At 48.8% G+C, this 20,976-nt stretch overlaps 1 protein-coding gene across 3 annotated transcripts in view; it reads right to left on the bottom strand.

Annotated features, from left to right (window-relative positions):
• The window catches only part of LOC144170436 (tyrosine-protein phosphatase Lar-like), an 88,592-nt gene that overhangs the window by 28,363 nt on the left and 39,253 nt on the right, over window positions 1–20,976 (bottom strand). For 2 of the 3 annotated variants that reach the window (XM_077700240.1, XM_077700232.1), the window contains one exon: window positions 16,847–17,140. The exons of the other annotated variant lie outside the window; for it this stretch is intronic. In XM_077700240.1, the coding sequence (XP_077556366.1) occupies window positions 16,847–17,140 (294 nt within the window). The remainder of the gene's footprint in view (window positions 1–16,846; window positions 17,141–20,976) is intronic. 3 annotated transcript variants of the gene reach the window in all.

Below are 20,976 nucleotides of genomic sequence, written 5' to 3'. Positions count from 1 at the left end.
AAGCGGATATTTTTTAGGTTTCGCATTCATACGGATACTATCAAAAGGCCACCCAAGTGGTAAACTCTGGCCAAGTATAGAACGCGTGATGCATAGCAGGAAACAAACCTGAACGGCCTGCTGGTACCCGCAGTTCCGCCATACAGAATGTCTGTGGTTAGGAAAGCAATTTAAATTGATTGAGGGGACGAAAATAAATCGCTGAGCCCTGAGGTTACCCAATGTCGACTCGACGCCAAGACCGTATATAAGTCAAGCTCTACTGACCTATTCTCGTGATACGGTTGCGGTGTTTGGATGTAAGACGAGTAATGTTTCTTCGATTTCCCCAGAGCGGTCCTGTGGCATCAGGTTGGAAAGCAATCATGACGGCTTTTTTTTTTTCGCTCTCCCAGCGCGTGTGCGCGGCCTGGAAAGCAATACGTGAACGGAATGGCGAACGTTAATAGCAAAAGTCGAGACACGAAAAAAAAAAACCTTACGAGAGGCCCCCTAGTAGCACCTACTGAGAGATAATGGGGGAGAAATTATGTAATTCTAGAGCGCAGCTGTTTACGAGACTGCCGGAAGATGCGCCATATTAGACTAACTTGATGGCGTGCGTAAAAACACCCTCGCGTCTCGCGCATCGCATGTCGCGTCCCCTTATCGAAGGACCGAGTGCATCATAGAGTTTCTTGCAGAAACATACTAGTCAAGACATTGCCCGTCAAGGTAGGAATTATGATGAAGAGTAAATATTTGCATCAGCTTCGTCATCGGTTTGCCCTAGGACGTACTAGGCGCCGCAAGAACGCTGGAAAAACTGGCATGAAATAAAACAGGCTGCTGAAGTGCAAAATGAAATATTGTATGTTTTCTTGCTTTTTTTGTACGTGTGGAGGATTACGTCAACAGTTATAGTCTGCGATTCAACTTTTTGTTCTCCCAGGTGAAATTCTGCGTTACTGATTTAGTAAATCGAAAGTACAGACTCCTTTAAAAAACAGTCTTTCGATAGCAACTAGACTTATTTCAAGCTTTCTACGTTACCGCCCGCGAACTGAAACATTCCCATAAAAAATTCGACCAGAAAAGGGCTGAGTGACAATAGCGAACTATAAGTGGCCAGGTCACAGATGAGGCCAAATAAAAATGAAATACTTCCCGGCGTTCCCAATGACGCGCAAGTAACTCGAGCGCCAGATTTCTTCATATTATGTATTAGTATAAAGCTTTGATTCGAATGTGGAGTATTTCGATATATTTTTGTGTGGTGGCCGGACAAATGAGACGAACGATAGTTGATAATGAAGCGTTGTATTTACATGAAGTTGCCACAGAGCGATCTAATCAATGTACAAGCGGCCATGGTAGCTCAAGCAATGTGTCAGTGCTATCCACTGCTTCATCGTCGTCGGTAAAGGGTGCCCCTGGTGCTATGCGCAATTGTCCACTTTGTCTGCTCCCCGTAACAATATGGAGTCGCAAAACCCCCCATAGGGCCCATGTGTCGAATAATGACCCCTGATTTGTTCCCTCGATTGCGGCAATTATAAGCAAGTACATCAAGTACGTATCAGCCTGCCAGCTATCAACAGTGAATCGAACTAACAGATGATGCACGTCAACATTTGGCTCATTACCCGAATCGCTTAAAACCTCCAATAATCGAAATATCCTGATTTTCAGCGCTAAAATAACTATCATGAAATAACGTCTGCATGAATATTTCTGCAGCGTGTGCACGCTTATGTTTTGTCGGTGGACATAGGGACAATAGGTAATAATCAGCAAAGGAAGTCCCTAAGCCACTCGTAAGGAAGAACTCATTTCAAGCAACAGGAAGCACGGTGATAGGTTACGGAACGGAGCGTTGCGGGGCCTTAAAAATAAGAAGTAGTGAGAAGAATTCCGAAAGGCGTAACGGTTACGACCCTCACGTTTGCGAACGCAGTACCGTCCTTAAAATTTGGCACTCCATCAAGTCTTGCAGTAAAACAAACAATTGCAGCCGGTTTGTCTTAATCAAGCCGCTCATGGCAAAACAACGAACGAAGAAGAATAGGGAGATATGAGCTGCAGGGCGTTGTTTGATGTCAGTGAAGCACAAGGTAAAATATGTGTTGCGGGAACGTTAAGATATGCGGACCACCCATGTGGGTAGCTCAAGTGTTCAAGTGCCTCTACCCGAAAAGCTTCAGCCCGCAGTAGCAACGAAAGACCGGAAGGTCGAGCACGAAATATGGGAGTGACAGTGACAGCCGGGAAACGCGAAAAAAAGTGGGAGGATAAACAGAAAGAAATGTCTAAAAACTAAATTTGAAAGCATTGTTAGCGATTCACCGAGCTGAGAAATGCGATATCAGAGACGAAAATCCCTATGGTAACTCCATGGGTAGTGCTTCACGGGCTTTGTGAATCTGGGGCGTGCAGCCTGCTGGGGAACGCAGGGATTTATACCCCCTAATTTACGAGGCATACTGATTCAGAATGCGAAAGTATCTATTGAAATCCATGTCAGAAAAATTTCCACGTCCTCTAAGCTCTATAGCCACATGCTTACTACAGTCGCCGGCGTTCACAAGGCATGGCAACCACAAACGAACATTCATCGCCGTCGTAACCAGTTTAGCCAGACGGGTTGCTTGGGGCAATCATCTCTCGGCCCGGAGTTATATCCGATCTGAATTCTCGTGGAGAGGCTGACTTGCCCGGCCTGTTTGGCGCAGCTTTCTGGCATGACCTCCAGGCAGCCACAACGAGGCTTCACTCTGCCATGCGTGACACTGCTACCCCCCTCGCTTTCCAGGTTTCAGTGGCCGGCCACAAAATAACCACAGCGCACATCCGGACGATCCCTTGTCGCCGCCCCACCCATCGGCCGCAGGCCCGCTTAATAACGGCGAGCGATCGTGTGCCTACAAATGGATTGCCCAATGCACGCCAGCGAGCGCGCAAAGCGGGCCGCTGCGGCAGACCCCGGCCTCGTGACGCAAATAATGTGCCACGTGCGGATCCTGCTGACGGCCGCGGCTCATCTGCCAGGGCTTCGTGAGGCTGTTGCCGCAGGTCTTTCCTGTTACCGACATGCACGCTTTAGGAAACACGGTGGCCACAAAGCCCGTTTGTCCCGGAATAGCAAATGAGAAATCGCAGTGCGTGATTGACGCGGGTAGTTAGTAAACACAGATGAGCGATGCATTAGCCAGATCGTTATACATGATACATGAGCGTTATAAATAAGCATCGGAACATTTGGGACTCATATCTGTGGCCACAAGCTGGTATCGGTACTGATGGAAAGTGGCCTAGCTTCATTTATTATCGGCCTCCAATCCCTTGATGTACCTAGAAGATTTGCAATTAAAAAGTCAGTCTTAAAACTTCACAGAAACTCCACCGAGAGTTATTTAAATAATTACTTAAGCATTTACTACTAATCGCCTGCTGTTTCTTGTCATGTGGTGCTGTGTTTGGTATAACGGCTGAAAACACCTCGAAAGTATCGCTAAAACGAAAAAGCGCGGTTACAACACCAAAACGGTAGATGAGCAGGAGAAGGCCACGAAAATTTGCGTAAGCTCTCCCTAAGTGCGAATTGCGAGATGAACGTGTAAACCGCTCTGCCATAGACCGAACCCCTTACACTCATCGCCACAGTACACATGATTGCATTGCTGAGGAGGCGTAGGAATAAAAGGTTTTTTTACAACCCCCCCACCCCTCGTGTTCTGCTCACACCATCCCTCCCCATTCCCCTCGCCTACTCCTGGACTGAGCGAATGCGCGCTAACCAGCTCGGACTTGCAGGATTACCAAATGCATTGCTGAGGAAAAAAAATTTCAGGGCAATATAAGCATGTCTGATACCTGTGCCTGAAGGCCCTATGACATGTTTATAAATACCTCCATGAGACCTCATGTATCTTTATTGGACGCTGTACACCGAGCACCCTTAAAATCGGCTTCACTCCTATGCATGCATTAAATACTTCCGTAAGGAGTATTTACGGAAGTAAATGCTTACGTAAGACCTCATGTATCGCAATGACTTGCTATAAAACGAGCCCCATAAAAGTCGGTTTCACTACTTCACGCAAATTGATAGATAGCTAGGAACTCCTCATGAATAGCCTCGAACATACCCTCATAGACAGCCTGGAACTCCTTTGAGCACGGCTCCACATCTTTCCCGTTATAGTTCCGAGTGCCTTGGATGGCTGAGTGCGCCCACAGGGCTGTATACATGTAGTACGCCGTGACAGCGCGCTTGTTCTTAACGTTGGAATCTGTGTAAACGTAGACCATATGTGGTCCCCAGGTAGGCTTTGCATGACGGCAGCGGGTGTCCGTGGCTTGTGAACTTTTCTTGAGCGTTGTTGGTTTATTGGTCGTAGTTGTCGTCTAGTCCTATGGTAGCAGGGGGTTCAACTGACTAAACGTACCACGTTTGGTTCACCGACGACGCCCAGTATCTCCTGTTCATTTTGTCTGCGGTGCACTCATTGCTCCGTGAATTGTGCGGTGGTATTTGTCACTAATATGGAAGCGTCTCGGTGATAGTGGCCTTAGGCGGAACGGTTATGCAACGCATTGCTCCTCGATTAATACCCTCGAATTCTGCCCCGTTTGATTTGAGTCATTCGTTGGTATTGTGCCTGGTATCTTATGATCTTAGAATGTAAAACTATTTTACCCAGGGTGCGGGCCATCTGAGAAATCTCGCGACCACTCCACTCGGATAAACGGTGAATAAGTTCAAGAGCCCCTTGGCTTGTATAACACCCTGTATGCATTTTATCTGCTTGTATAATACCCACAACAGCCACCGGCTCATATAAACTCTCTCTCTCTCTCTCTCTCTCTCTCTCTCTCTCTCCCCCTCTCTCTCTCTCTCTTTCTCTTATATATATATATATATATATATATATATATATATATATATATATATATATATATATATATATATATACATATATCAGGGTGTTTCGGTTTCGGTTTTGTATCGGTTTTGTATCCGAATCTAACGCGCATGCGATTTTTCGGCCTATTTTTTCGGAAAAAAAGTGCGCGTTAGAATCGGGTAAATACGGTAATTGGAGAGAAAAAAATGGAAGCTGAAACGTCGTTATAGATGTACAGGACAGAGAAATTGGACATCAGAAAGGAAAATTTCTACCATAGTTCTAAGGGCAGTGCTTTGCTTTTTGAGGCTAAAGCAGGTTGTTTGAGAACGAAGAGCATTGTGGGGAATAATGCACAAAATTTTGGGATGTACGCGGTCTGCGGAAAAGAAACAGAAACTTTGCGGCACATAGTGTTGGATAGTGAGTGTATCCATCCAAATCTATATGACGGAAATATCCGGCTTCCCGAAGCTCTAGAATTCACGGGTAGCACAGAGGGAGAAAACGTCAAGGCTTTTGAGGTGACTAAAAGTAGATTAGAATGCTGGTGGAAGAAAAGCACAGAGGTGAATATTGCCTAGGACCGCTACCACCTGTAACAGACATTTATTTTGAGCCTGCCCTGAGAGCAGTGCTATAGAATTAAACCAAGAGTACAACATATATATATTAGATTCTTTAGTCAGATGACGCGTCATCACTGCGTTACAAAGGGGATACCATTAATCATCATCATCATCAATCATCAGCTCATCCTCGCTGTCGGTGTGGGCGACGCGTGCGCTGCGCGAGACAGATGTGGGGACATGGGCGTCGCTTTGGCGACACGACACAGCTTCCTTTCTCTCGCGAGGATAGTTGTGCCCTTTTCTCTCGAACTGGGTGGAGTGAACAAATGTGGAAGTGGCAGGGCCCTTGCAACGGTTATATCCACTTCGGCATCCTATTGACAGTCTCTGTAAACTCTTTTTTCCACCTGGCCTAAACAAACGGTCTGAAGGAGTACTGCATCGTCTTCGCCTAAACGTGGCTTACACCCGGAGCTTCAAGTTCAAAATAGGGTGGGAGGATTCACCCCTGATCTCCACCGAGCACTTGTTGTGTATATGACCGAGACTACCGAGCACTTGTGTATATTGCCACGATTTGCCGCTGCGCGAGCAACAGCGGCTAGCTGCCTGTCTCGTGTATGACGTGGAGCAAGGCTTCAGTTGTGTCAATTTATTGGACCTGGGCTTACAATAATGACTCATATTTAGGGGCGAAAAGATTGCTGCGTTTTTGCGGGACTCTGGACTAGAAAAAATTCTGTAATTCTTGACCTGTGCGCGTAACTACAGCTGTACGCGTTTGCGTCATCATTTGCATTTCGTAACAGCGGAGCTGTTGTACCTGGCCTTAATGTGTGGCGCGTAACGCGTAGCAAGCTAAAAATACCAAGAAAATGGCGAGCGATCGAAACGCGTGCCTCGCGGCGACCGCGGGCCGTCCCCGGCATGCACAGTGGCTTTATCAAAAAAAAAAAAAACTTGCGAACATCCCGAGGAGCGCATCGCGTTGCATAGCAACCAACAACGCCACAGCTGGCGCAACACCTGCTCCACGGAACGTCGACGCGACTCCAAGAACGCCGTGCATGCGTCGCGCACGTAACCTTCCGCATGTTTAGTAAGAGCTAAGCTGTTTAGTTCCCATAGGAGGACGTTCTTGATTATTTCCAATTCATGGCTGTGCTTCCTGCACCGGGACCTCGTCAGCCGAGGCAGAAACGTCAGTTGAACCCAGCTCATGCCACTGGCGCGGGCAACAGCTCGCGCAAGCTGTCCTTTCACCCCCCGTGGCTCCTGTCGTTTCCTTTCCGTCGCAAATTGAAATCTACGGTCGCTGCTTCGCAAAGTCGTTTAGCGGCGCCCCGGTCCCGTACGCAGCCGACGAGTTAGAGGGGTACCAGCGGTGGGATCGGGTTAACGGCCACTTTCTTTACTTTTTATTCGTCCTTTGCCGTGTGAAAACGACCGTACAGGCAGGCAAGTTCCTAGCCGCTTGTTTGTCCTTGTGCAGCTCCTCCACATACAATATATATCAGGGAGAGATAATCATGATCACCATTCCCGTCGGAGGTACATCCCCGTAGAACGCGCCGCACGAACCGACGTACCATGCCTGCCAGTCATCGCTTGCCCTTCCGGTGATCGACTTCACACTCCAGACTGCGATACTAAGCGTTAAGTACTTCTTGTAACGGCGTTTATTTCTTGCAACTGCCTACTTCTTATAACTGCTTTTTATAGCAGAAAAGTTCCACACAAAAAAATTCAGTGTTCTCCCACTCTGTGAAGAAGGGTGACTAGCGAAGCTGCAGGACGCAGTCCAAGGAGTGTACGAAATAAAACACGTCTGTTGGTAATTTTCCATTACGCATACTTCTAGCCAATCAGCGAATGAAACATGAGAGGACTCTAGCTTTATTCTAGAGGAACAACATGGGGCTGTCCGTTTTCCTCCCGCGTCCTAGGCATCTTATTGTCTATGTAGCACACCAACCAAAAACTGCTTGACCAGGGAGGACTGCAGACAGGTCGCATTGGGCTGTGATACGTGCACGTTTAAATCTCTAATCAGCACAGCGGGAATGCCATCAGTGAGGGCATGAAGCCTAGCTGCGCGTGTACCCCTCCCTGCACCCCCGTTCGTGCACGCATAAACCGGCACCCAGTGATGTGCCGTATTTCGACGGGAAAGACACCGGCGCAAATGTCGCTCCGAAAGCCCTTCAGGCTGAACAAGAATTTTTCAGCGTGTCGGCAGCAGCCGCATCTCGAAGACGAATTCTATGACACCACCCCCTCTTTTGCAGTCCTTCGAGTGTCTGTCTACAAGGGGTTCCAAGAAATGGCTGTAAACCAGGGATGTGATTATACGGCGCCAGATGTCAACAGCAGGTTGACCCACCAATCTGCCATCAGACCCTCGAAGAGGAGCGCTACCTAGAGGACATCACATGTGTCACGAAACGAAGCGATCAGACCTCAACTTCGAGAGTCGTTCCTATCAGGTCAAAACACTGCGAGGAGCACCGCGTGATAGCCTCTTGCAACACTGGTAGCGCGTCGCTGATGTGCGAAGCTGATCGCATCAGATGTGGGGACAGTGTGGGCGATCGGGGTCGTCTAGTCGCGACGGAGCAAAAAAATAAAACATAATGATAAATTCATTGGTGGGTCTTCAAGAATGCCTCGACACCTATTTTCTCTCCCTCGCGAACGCGAGGCTCGGCCCGATGCACTCGCCGTGCTCCGGCTTTAGAATACCGCAAAGCGTTGTTCCTCCTATGCCCCTCGCACACCGTGCAACCCTGGTTTAGTGCTCTTAGTGGTCATACTTGATCGCTTTAGCAGCGGTAGTGGCTGCCTGTCGCCCCTTTTCCTGTCCACCAGTGTCGGCATTTCGCCGCCGTGACTCTCAGCGCGTTCTATGTTGCCGCCTACTCGGCCCTGCGCTCACGTTACGTGCGATTTTACGAGTACACATGGTGACGGGACGGAAAATGGGCGCGTCGGGCAGAGAACCGCGGTGTGAGCGCAGCCACATCCGAGCCAGTGCTGCCACCGGCTCGGGACTCGGCTTGACGCCCGCCCCCTTATGCACACGCGCTCGGTAGTTCTCCGTTCTTCTGTCGCTATGTGTCCACGGATCGACGGCGGAAATTTTTGCCGACATGCCACATCTATTGCTCACGCAATGATTGTTCCATGTTAGTTCGCAAACGTAAAATCGTAAGCGCGCCAAGTTTAACTAGGCTAATTAGCGTGAAAGTACAGTAAATTGGCACTTGTTTTACCGTGTGCGATTCGCGTACTATACACGCACCCCACAAGTTTAGGAATTGTCTCCGCTACCACCACAGCCAAAGGAAATCTATGGGTCTTCAGCCCAGTGGAGACTTTTCCCGAATAAAATTTGTAAGCATTTATTATCATGCCATCTTCCTTGGGAAAAATTGTAGCGCCATGGGTATTCCCAAGTAGACTTGCGTGAAAAAAAATTACCACCTTTTCCTAAAGAAAGTTGAGAGAAACGCGAAACCTTAAAGTGCGTCAAATTTTCGCTGAAAGTGCGTCCAATCGATCGTCAAACCTTCAAAGACACAAATGGCAAATGAAGAACGAACCCACGCGACGATTTTTCGCGCACTGAGTAAACGCATCTACGAACGATCCAAATGTATGACGATACTCGGTTTATGAGATTAAAGGGACACTATGGTAATCCGTCATGATCGATGCGTGTATTGTCTTATCTAGAGCCGTTCTTTTTTTTTTTTTTTTGCGATGTCTAAGTAACCGTTTGAAAGCCCGGTTGCACTTACGCGTGGTGAGTCCAGGAATCTTATCGGAGCTTTTCGGTTGACCAACCGGTTTGTGGGGAAATGCATTGGTTTTTTGTAGAACGCCATCGGTGTCACTAGGAAAGCTTTCGCTTTAAAAAAAAGTAGTAAAAGGTTTGCAGAAATCGTAGTGGAATTGTCCGATTGTTTGTTAGCAATCTTCCATCCGCTCATCTCCGCACTTACGCCTCAATGTGAACGTAATTTTTATGTTGTTTTTTTGGCGGCTAGCTGCAAAGAATCGAGGCCTTGACCGTCGCAATTAGAGCCCCCTCCTAAGCTTTCTTACGTGATTAGGTTACTGTTGTGAGGCTTCACTGCAATACATAAAATTAATGTGTGAAAGCCAGCTTTAGAAGTAGGATTGACTGCTATTCACCGAGCCTTTCCAGTGTCGGCTTTATTACTATGCCAAAATTCAGGAGTTGAAAGGCGTTTTACACGGACGATATGAGCATTCTTACTTCAAACTATGAAGGCCCTGGCGCTTTTTATATACACCATATGGCCCTATGTATATCTCCGGAGCGCATCGTGTCGATCGTGTCACGCGATACAAATCTCGGATATACACACATTTCGAAAGGAAGTAGCCTAAGAATGCTTACGCCTTAAATATTATGTCAAATTGTTAGGCTATAATGTTAAGTACGTGAAGCACACGCCTGCAGTCATGTGCTTAGTGCCTCTCGACTTTTCGAGAAAACTCCGCTACTCGTGTCATCTTTGATTGATTATGGGGTTTAACGCGCCGACGCTACACCAGCGATGAGGTGCGCCGTAGCGGAGGACTCCGGAATAATTTTGACCGCCTGGGGATCTTTAACGTGCGCTGAAATCTCGAACACACGGGTGTTTTTGCTTTTCGCCTGCATCAGAAGAGCGGTCGCCGCGGCCGGGAATCGGACCCCCGTCCTTGGGCTCAGCTTCACAACGCCATAGCCACTGAGCCACCGCGGCGGGTACTCGCGTAATCTTGACTTCTCCTTGAGCAGTATGTACGGGCGCTCGCCCTGCGCGGCAGAGAGTGTGCCCACACCGTCCATTCCACTGAGAAGAGCATGGGTGGTCCGTTGGGTGGTAAGCATGGCGAACGCGTGCTCACGGGACCTGTCAGCCAGTCAGCGCCGCGGGTTTATTATGCCACGCGACTTTGGGGCCTTCAGTTTTACGAAATGCGGGGCAAGTAGTCTAAGCACGTTACGCGTTAGAAGTAGTAAAAGAGTGATGTCTTGTGTCTCTTTATGTGAGAGCGTTCTTTGAGGCGTTTTACACTATCTCTGCACTGAGCGAACCTGAGTGCAGTATTACACGTAACTGGCCAACTGGGAGTGTCGGAGTAGTACGCTTACTCTGGCATATTCATCCAAGTGTCTACCTCCCCTCCCAACGCATGGCTGAGAAAATGTGCTCTACTAAAGCAAGGCCAGCTTTCCGACACGGTGATCACAGTACCGCCATATAATGACACAGCCGTGGACGCAAGCACAATTCGATACACAGACAGTGATTTTGAAGCTTTCATTCATTACTCAAAGATGTTTAAATGGTTGGGCTATGAGACCAAATCTGTCCGCGCTGAGGGAGAAACAGTGCACCACACAAAGTACGGATGCTAATATGCACGTGTTTTCAATATTAAACCACACATATTTTAATCGGTTGATTGTTACTGGCCTCTCTTCGTAACGGGTTAATGTCGTTGCATTTAGTCGCATTTAGTCACATTATCAATGCATCCTTTATGTCATTGGCACGATTTGTTCAGTTTTAAACTCGGGCTTTGTATATATAAAAAGGCAATTGTACTTTCAGAGGAAGAAACATTGATCTGTGTATTTTGCAAAACTGGTATGTCTTTATATATAGTAAACATAGTTTCCTGCCGTCCACTTAACAATACACAAGAAAGGCCTGGGGCGGTGGGAGAATGAGGGGGGGGGGAGGAAGAGGGCCGCGACCGGCAACCAAATCCTCCACATGTCGCAACGGGCAGTACTGAGCACGCAAATAAAAAATGAATGAACAGCCTTTATAGAGAGAAAAGGGCCTCCAGGCCATCAGGAGAAAACGCGAGGGTGGAATAATTGTGTTGTACAATCATATGCACAGTCGAACAAACACGCAGGGGCGCACTGCCCCACAACTCACAGTTCTGTTCCTAGAACGCTCGTAATATCGGTTACGGTGTACTTGTCTAGTAGTATATAAACGCAGGGTCGCGTCGAAGCTTCCCGGGAAGTAAGGGGATTGGGAGGGGGAAATGGAGTGCACGACGAACTCTAAAAAAATACCCTGTACCGCACCGTGCAACCTGTCGGTTGCTTTTTTGTTACGGTTATAAATGTTTAGAACCGATCGGAATAACGGAATGGATTACTACTACTGCCTGTGTACGCGCGTGCATGGTGTCGCGCCAACACGACCAAGCTCGGCATTGGCGCGAACGAGCGGCCAATTTAGCAATATATAAACCGACGTCGGTTCGGAACGCATGTATACACGCTCACTCCAACAAATTTCGAGGCGATTCTTCAGTCATTCGTTCACATATTTTAGACTCCCATATGTACCAAGCCATGTCGTCACCGCGAACGCGAGATGACAGGGTCGTTCTCTTTTCGCATGATCTGTCGGCGCTGCTTGGAAGCGTAAAAGTCCCGTCCCATTCCCTCCGTCAGCTTTTCCAGCCGTGATCGGAGCGGAATGATAACAAACAAGCGGTGCTAACGGAAAGCAGGAAGTCAGATGGCCCCGTCCCAAAGCGATGCTGCGGCGCAGAATATCGCAGTAGCAGACGCCCGCAACCGGATGTTCTTGCAGACGGCACGGGGTGAGGAGATGGACGAAACGAGGGAGAATCGCGGCGCGGGATAAAATGCAATGTTTTGATGTGCAATAACTCCATTGGTACTCATCACTTTAACAAAATTCTGGAAGGAGGTTATTACTAGGTCATTGACATTTACCTGATAATGTGAACGCCCTTGCATCGGCAGAACCTCTTTCAGGGCCCCTTTGACAGCCATTACGTTAAACCGATGGCCGACAGGTTGTCTGTCATTGGCATTGTATCGCCTGTCGAACCCCATCATACCCTTAATTCCAGCTAAAATGCATTCGAACCGAGTGTGTCCTCATACCCGCCGCAGTTCTTTCGTGTATAAGTGCTATCCCTGGCATTTTTCTTGATATGCCTCGTTGGGCCGACCTAAGCTTTCTCTCAAGGTACTTATAAGATCCCAAGTGTGTGCGTGTGCGTGTGCGCGTGCGTGTGTGCATGTGTCTGTCTGTCGCTGTGTGTGTGTGCGTGCGTGCGTGCGTGTGTGTGTGACTGTGTGCGTGTACGTTTGCGTGGGGGGGTGGTGTAGGGGGTAATGCCGTTGTTATGATTTGGCCGTGAAGGGGTCAGTCTCAGGCAGGGCATGTCCCCCAGAACCAAGAACCCGAACTGAGCTAGAAGGTGAAGAAGCAGACGATCAAGGTGGACGTTCCGCCATTTTGGATTCCGTTGGTTCCTCCTCGCACTGTGCGGCATTTTACTCTAAAGCACTGTGCGTCCGTGTTCTTGCGCGCGCGTGTACGTGTGCGTGCGTGTGCGTGCGTGTGCGTGTGCGTGACGCGGCGTGCGTGCTTCGTCGGCGCGCAGCGCGACATAGCGCCGTAGTGCTTTCCCGCATATCATTAGTGATGGAGAGGAAGACCGCTTACGGTGCTCATGCGACTTCGAGAATACGGCGCGGACAGAACCCTCTCGAACATGCAGGAGCTTGCCCGAGCGGCCATTGACGGCGGCGTCGTCTGGCTCATCGCCTCTGCGGCTCTGCGAGAGTGTTTTGCTTGTGTGTGTGTTTGACTCTAACATCCAACTCTTAAACGCCTTCCGCGAGCGTATGTTTCTCTGCCCGTTCTAGTTGTGTTGTGAGCACGCCAGAGTGCTGCTTCCTGTATCTTCGCTGTTCTCTACTCGCCGTGCATTAAACCTACTCGCCGCTCGCTCGCCACACTACCACGACATGAGGGAGGTCGGTTCTTGGACGCCTTCGCCAATGTAACAACAGCTAGGTTCTCCATAGCATCTGGGAGCTGCGGGCTAGAAGACTGGTTATTTTATTATTTGGGAGTTTTTTGGCCAAACACTACAGGGTGGTCAGACACTTTTCTGGTTAGGGAATGCTGTTTGGATACCAGGGAAGCATGCTAGTGCAGTTACCCCTGTCTAACGTAGTCTTCCTGCGATCCAGTGGTGTTATACCTAACGAGACCAGGCAGCATCCCAGACCTCGGAGTACAGCAGAGGGCGGTACTTGTACGAAATTTGAAGTTACTCAGAGACAGAATACAGGTCACCCTTTGTCAATGCATTAAGTAATACTATATCTGGATAGCACCGCTATCTAAAAACCCAAATGTGCCCCAAAGGGGGTAACTAGGGTAAACTGACAAATATGCCTCCCACCAATAATGGGCAGGAGGAAATGAATACTTAGGGGGCCTGGCCCCTTACATGCAAATGAGGAAGCGTACGGAACTACTTTTCGCCATTATTGGGACGCAAGTATTTCAGCGACCACCTAGAGAGCTACAGGTAGGGGAATGATGTTATGAGCTTTATCTTTACCAAATAGCTACGCCCTCATAAGCTGGTCGTCTTTGTCTAGTTCGAAGAGCACAAATGTGAGCGCGCCACGGCTACCATACAAGAACAAATGCGGAACACCATACGAGAACAAAGAGCTGCCTTAACGCCGCTAGTACGGGACTCCGTTCTAGGCCAGCGGTGAGAGGTCGGCGTGCAGCGGCAAGCGGCCCGAGCGGCTGCGTACCCCTACGCGGCGGCCGCCCGCCTCCTCAGGAAGCACTTGCCTAATGACCCGTTCGGTACCTCGTTTAGAGTCTGCGACAGGCTCTGGTTTTCCTCGGACGTTTACCCGATTCATGATTCAGAGAGTTATCCTAGTACCAAACTAAAAATGTGTGGCGTTACGTTGAGCTAGTTGAAGGTGCGGCGGCCTTAATTTTTTTTTTCATCCGTTTTTTTTTTTGTTATTTTTGATCAGCTTGGCTGCCTTTCTTCATTCGCTGTTGTTCACATCTTTCAATCAGCGTTTCAGGTTGTCATGGCTTTGTTTTTTTGCTACTGCGTGTACGCTCTGTTATGTAGAAGTACTTATTATCGCAGACCACCTACGGGGAACTATAGATAATTCCTCCTGAAAATACATTTTGTTGCGTGCCTCTCTGAATTTAGTTGGCGCCCAGTCCATATCTTCATGTACTCCTCATAATTTTACCGTGAGCCACAGAAAGCCAAAAGACCTACCGTTTCTGGTTTGCTTTAGAGCACAAGGAGGATTTAGAGCAGAGACCTGCCGCCGTGGCTCAGCGGCTAAGGAGTTGTGCTACTGAGCCCAAAGGCGCGGGTTCGATTCCCGGCCGCGGTGGCTGTTTTTTCCGATGGAGGCGAAAAGCGAAAACGTCCGTGTGTGCAGATTTCGGCGCATGTTAAAGATCCCCAAGGAGTCCAAATTTTTCCGGAGCCCTCGACTACGGCGCGCCTCATAGCCAAGGTGCAGCTTCGGCGCGTTAAACCAAAAATCAATTTAGAGCAGACAGCCCGGTTAGACCGAAAATGTATCGGCAAGCTTTTGTAGCTTCTGAGAGCGTTTTGAAAGCGAGGATGTCGCGCATATGTAGTACAGCTTCTTCCATTGTGTAGCCTTGTGTTGTTTCCGGCGTTAGAACAGTTTGGGGTCACAGGCAGGTCGACGGCCGGAAGCGGCCATGGCCCTTATCCTTGGGCGCTGTAGTTTAGCCGAGCGCTGTAGTTTAGCATCCTATTAACTGCGCAGCAGAATCCTAACTCTATGGCTCCAGCGCGCATGGTTGAACACTATCTTTTGGACGCATTGGACACGTTGGACACGTCGGACATGTTAGGGTACGAATCCCCATTCTTAAAACCCTCCGTAATCTCATTCACTCCGTTGCATACCGCCAGTGCTGCTACAAGAAAAATCTTGTCGATTCAGATATGAATAATTGCGCTATACTACTGCCTCAGACCTTTCATGCGATATTTAGTTGACGTTTCAAAGAAAAATTGGCTGTAAGAGTCTCTCATTAGAGAATTTGAGAATCCCCCGGAAAGATGCCCGTAGTAAGCTTACCGTGACGTCAAAATGGGTAGGTGCACGTCATCAAAGCTATGCAACGTCTATTTCTTAGCTGTTTTTTTTTTAGCAGTTGCGGACAGACAGTTACAGATGGGATGGAAGCAGCAAAACCATTTGGTGGTGGTTTTGATTCGTGGTTCTGTCGGAAGTCAACTTTTTTGTAAGCCTTTTTCCAATGATAGTTCTTCTTAGCCTAGTTAAACGTTGAAATTAGGAACCGTCCGTCCGTCCGTCCGTCCATCCGTCTGTCTGTCTGTCTGTCTGTCTGTCTGTCTGTCTGTCTGTCTGTCTGTCTGTCTGTCTGTCTGTCTGTCTGTCCGTCCGTCCGTCTGTCCGTCTGTCCGTCCGTCCATCTGTCTGTCTGTATGTCTGTCTGTCTGTCTGTCTGTCCGTCCGTCCGTCCGTCCGTCTGCCCGTCTGTCCGTCCGTCCATCTGTCTGTCTGTCTGTCTGTCTGTCTGCCTACAAGTCAGCCAGAAAAATTCGTGCAGTAACTACATTGGGTTACTTGGGTCTGCCCACGTGCGGGTCACTGGCGTATTTGTAATTCGTGGGTCACTGGTGGGAGACCACCTAGTCACCCACCCGCGGGGTCATCAATGGTGATGGATGACCCACCGACGAACAACGGATGGATCGCCCACTAGTGGCCCATGACAAACTAACCAGTGACTCACTAGGACCCCGTGATCAAAACATTACTAGTGGCTCACCGGTGGCCTACTATAGACCCATTGAGCCCCTGGTGAACATCGTCGGTGACCGAGACTCTGGCAGCTCGCTGCGGGTGTTGAAATACTTGCGCACTCGTGTCCTCGAGAGCAACAAGTTGAAACTAAACGTGCATTCATGGACAGTCGGTGAAATACGAAATGGACAGACAATTAAGGAACAAGGGAGTTACCTAGAAGGGGTGGCCGAAATTCTATCACTTTTTGACGTCATTTGCAGCGAATCAAGTATACACTCAGTACTTTTTTAGAGAACCAATATTGACCAGCTTCAAGTGGCTCAAAACGCAGCCTTAATGCTGTTGCGAGAGATCCGAGGGAGGTGAACATTGAATATAAAAACAGGAGAGATGAGCCGTGCCAAGCAATGCTCGTGATGCTGCGGTGGAGACGTGGATCACGGTTGTAGTGCCCACCCCGAAGTGACGGGCCGAAAATTCGCGTGTTCGAGCCTTACTTCCCACGTGCCTCTCAAGTCGGGTTATAACTAGTCTTGAAGACCTCCGTGTTCCCTGGGCACCGAATGCTGAATCTATGCACCTACTAGCCCTGCTAATAGACCTCTGTGAGCCCCTTGAGAAGTGTCTGCACACGGAGCGTAAGATTATTCAGCGTGCCATCTCGTCGGTGTCCCTAGAAAAAAATAATGCGGAAAGTGATTCACCTAGCGGAGCAGTGGTGAACAGTACGCTTGCGGTGGGACCCCGCTGCCCTGCCAATATGGCGGCCAAGGTCACGTTGTAGGTGGTGGCCGACTGCAGTCCAGTGAGCCGGTAGTAGAGTACAGGGTCGTCCCTTTGAGCTGCGTCCACCGGGAAGCGCTGCACGAACACGAGCGCCGAGCCGCGCTGCAAGCGTAGTTCGTAGCTGTCAGCGCCGGCCGCCGGCTGCGTCCAGGACAGCACGGCCGTGTCCGGTCCGACCAGAGAGGCGCTCAGCCCGCCCACGCTACCGTCCCCTGCACCGGACGGGTGAGGTGCAGGGGCACTCAGAACCCGCAGCAGTGCCGAGGCGTGTGCGGGCGATCCAGAGCCATCTTCGGAAGTCGCGCACTTCGAAAAGGCGCGGCTACCAGGGTACAGTTTAAGCAAGCCTAGAGGCTGATGGGTCAGAAACAGCACTCCTACATTCGAGCGTCGTGAGGTATATCGGAAGGAAATCCTCGCACTCAATGCTGCCAGATTGCTATGTTCGTTATTTGCATATCGTAGGGAATATTTTTTCCGTTTTTTTTTTTTTTTGCGTGAACAAGTGTATGGGGAAATTTTTTTTTTTACATCAGAAAATGGGTCATCTAGTTACGTTCTGGTTAATTGTCATACTTAAAAGTAACTTATCAGTCAAGTTCAAATATTATCAACGCGTTCCAGGCACAAATAATAGCTAGGAAGGTTATATTCTTCCATAGCCCAGCCACTGGACAGGCCGTACGGCTGAGTAGTACTTCTGGTTACACCGTGAAAAATGGCGAACGTCGACCATTTTCAGTGCCTCGAGGGAAATAAAAAAAATCGAATTTTGAGTGTTTTTCGCGCTGAAGATATAAACCGGGGCTGTGGGGCACGCCATACAGGAGGGCTCCGTATTAATTTAGACCGCATGTGGATCTTAAACGTGCGCCCAAATCTCGACACAAGGGAGTTTTCGTTTTTCGCCTCCATCACAAAACGACTGCCGCAGCTGGGATCTAACCCGCGTCCTCAGGCTGAGCAGCACAACGTCTTCATGACTGCGGCGGGCCCACGCGACGCGGATACTTTTGCTACATCTAATCATCAAGTGGGTTTAAATTTTTACTACCCTCTTCATAACGTGAGAATTGTAAACGACAGTAAATCAATGTTTTTCTAAGGTGCGCTGTCAAACACAGATCAAACACAGATCTGTTAAACACAGATGCAAGCGTGTGTGACATATTTTACCGCGAATAAAAAAATGAACACAGGAAAATCAGCATTAGTCAGCATACTATTACCAACCAAACATGACACGGAAACGTTGCAAGACAAGCACTCAATGACATTTTTGACGGGACGAAAGAAAATTTAATGCTTTCCAAGGACCAGAAAAAAATTCCCTTTTTTCTAAGCAACTTTGATTTTTCTCCTGACAAATTTCCAGTATTTTCGCAAACTGACCCCAACAGACACACCGAACCGTTAAAGGGGCCATGAATACAAAATGCAAGCTTGGTTCGTTCGAAAGATTGCCTTGCTAGAATAACAGTGGCGCCACTTTTAACGCAAATTTCTCTGAAATAAGCTATATAACGAGGAAAACAGAATAGTCATGCGACACCCTAGCTGTCCTAGCTACTTTTCCGCACTGAATTTACCACGCATTATGAGCAACTCGTTGCGATTGGCTAAAAAATCCAACGTAAATTAAACAGGGATTATAAGCTTACAGAACGACCGCCACAACTAGCATAACTGCTGCTGCGCTTCACTACACGCGGATCGACCCAACTCGCAACCATATCCACCCCCACCAGGATCACTACGCTAAAACATGCTGAATACTACATATAATTTCAGGGTTAGTTCATCTTTCAAAGACGACATATGTGATGAAAGGTGCTATCGTAAACACGCGAGCAAACGCACTTCTGACAACACGCGACTTTTGGGGAGATCAGCCCCAGTTCCGTTCTGCAAGAGGGACAGTGGCTTGTCCTTGCACTTTTAGATCGCACTAGCGTCTCGTGGGAAGCGTCACCATGCTCCTCGATCTTTTCCTACGCCGATGGAGGGCGGAGGGACCCAACCCTGGCTCTTGTGAGCGGAAATAATCATGCATTGTGCTGGTCGCCGTCAACGAAAAATTTGGCCATCCCCCTCGATCGTTGGGTTCTTCGCTTACAGGAGCATGCGTTTACTAAGACCTACAAGTATTGGAAAAGGCACATGTTTTCAGACGCTCTTTCTCTCTGTGCCGCCTCCGGATGGTGCTCATCCTAGGAATTCACTTTTTGCCAATGATACCTGTGGGTCCTGTTGCATGGGAGTTGCCAAACCATCTGAACACCCTACAGTGAGCGGGCACGTACTGCCGCAATATAATATGACTTGGCGCAGCCCTCCAACAGCCGCGTGCGCCGAAACTCAACAAGTTTCGTCCTCTGAATGACGCTCTGCACCACTACAATTGCTATCCCACCGAGGACAAATGGGTTGCGGTGATTCTTTGTTCGCTACAAAAGATTTTACAAGCCTTTCGCGATGATGCTACTGCTCGCCATCTTTCTTTCCACAAATTGTACGATCGTGCAATCGCATCAAGAGCCGTCCTTTTCGTTTTCTTGGCTTGGCCTCTCCCCGAAAGTCACCAGTGACGTTTCGTCTTGTGCTTTCTACCAACACCGCCAACCGAAATCGACGGTGCCTGCAGGCTTGCTACAACCCATGCCATGTTCATCTACCTCACTCCACGTAGTCGTGATTGACTTGCATGGACCTTTGCCAATGACATCGGCAGGTCAAGACGGTGGACAATCTGAACCGAAACGCAGTTACTTCTCTCCGTAGCAACTTCGCATCAGAGCATTTCTTTGTAAAATACATGTTGAGACCCAGACCTTCTCGCATCGTTGTTAGCGGCTGCAGCAAGATATTCCTGCCAGCACTTTCTGCCGAAGTTCTTCGTAATTCTTCTGCTGACGGAGAGGCAGATGCGGGAAAGAACGCTGCACAGAGAACGGAGGGCGTAGGACGACCGTGAACGAGGAAAAATTGTGAGAATCCAATAGTACGTTTTGTGACGAGGGAGCCGTAGCGCTCCCGAAACGTCAATTTGATTTTGACTTGGTCAATGACCTGTGTTTCTTGTTTTGTAGTATGCTACCTGACCAGACGGTATGCCGTCCAACCATCGACTTCATATTCTGCGCGTATGTGGCAAACGGTAGGAAAGAGTCCCAGTTCTTGTAGTTAGCCAGTGTCGAAACTGCTCCTGTCCTTACCGCCTGCTCACCAGAGGTTGCTCATTTCTTTCTAAGAGAGGTGTTTTTGCGACACGGCCCTCCTCACATTCCTAAAACGAAACTAAGACAACGAAAGCATATCGGAAACAGTGCATTAAGTCGGCCCATTCTCTTGAGGATGATAACTTCACAAGGTTCATGGAGAGAGAAAGTATTTATTGAACGGTTAACATTTACATGGAGAAGTTTTGCCTCTCAACAGAGGGCACACGTCTCGCCGGAGGTTTGTGTCTATGTCACACGCCGCCTAGCTGGAAGAGGGAAGCGAGCAGCGAAGAAGGAGGCAGCTTAGAGGCGCAGAGGAGGAGCTCGCGGAGAATCGGGGGAACAGGGAGGCGGCCACGTACGCCGCTCAAGATTCGAGCGGACGCGCCTCAGAAATGAAGCGCCAAAAAAATCACGGCAACGCCCCTCTCCCCTCCCTCCCGGAGAATACCGCGGATTCAATTACTGTGAAACTGTATATCAGGGTATCGCGCCGGCTGCAACAATTTACTCAGCGGCTTCTATTCAGCGTATATGGAAAAATTCATAAAAATAAAAAAGGCTGTATGTTCTCCGTACTTTGATATAAAATGTTATATTGCCCAGAATAATGTCTTCGTAGCAATGAACTTGTGTTTGGAGGCGAAGCCGACTTTAGGGAATTAGTGGAAGTTTTTTGTGAGCTGGCTTTTTCACATTGTGCGTTGCATAGTGAAGCATGGCCATCTACCGAGGGAGTATGATTACAGCCCCACTTTATACTTCTCTCCACCGCCACCGCCACTCGCGGAGTCTCTCCCCCCCCCCTGACACTGTGCAATGCCGCG

The sequence above is a fragment of the Haemaphysalis longicornis genome, unplaced genomic scaffold (assembly GCF_048455015.1).
Source record: "Haemaphysalis longicornis isolate Haplotype H1 unplaced genomic scaffold, Haemaphysalis longicornis Haplotype H1 scaffold_1, whole genome shotgun sequence".
In the NCBI taxonomy this organism is placed as follows: domain Eukaryota; kingdom Metazoa; phylum Arthropoda; class Arachnida; order Ixodida; family Ixodidae; genus Haemaphysalis; species Haemaphysalis longicornis.
Note: the sequence above shows the minus strand (reverse complement) of the source record. Positions and strands in the feature narration are given on the sequence as shown.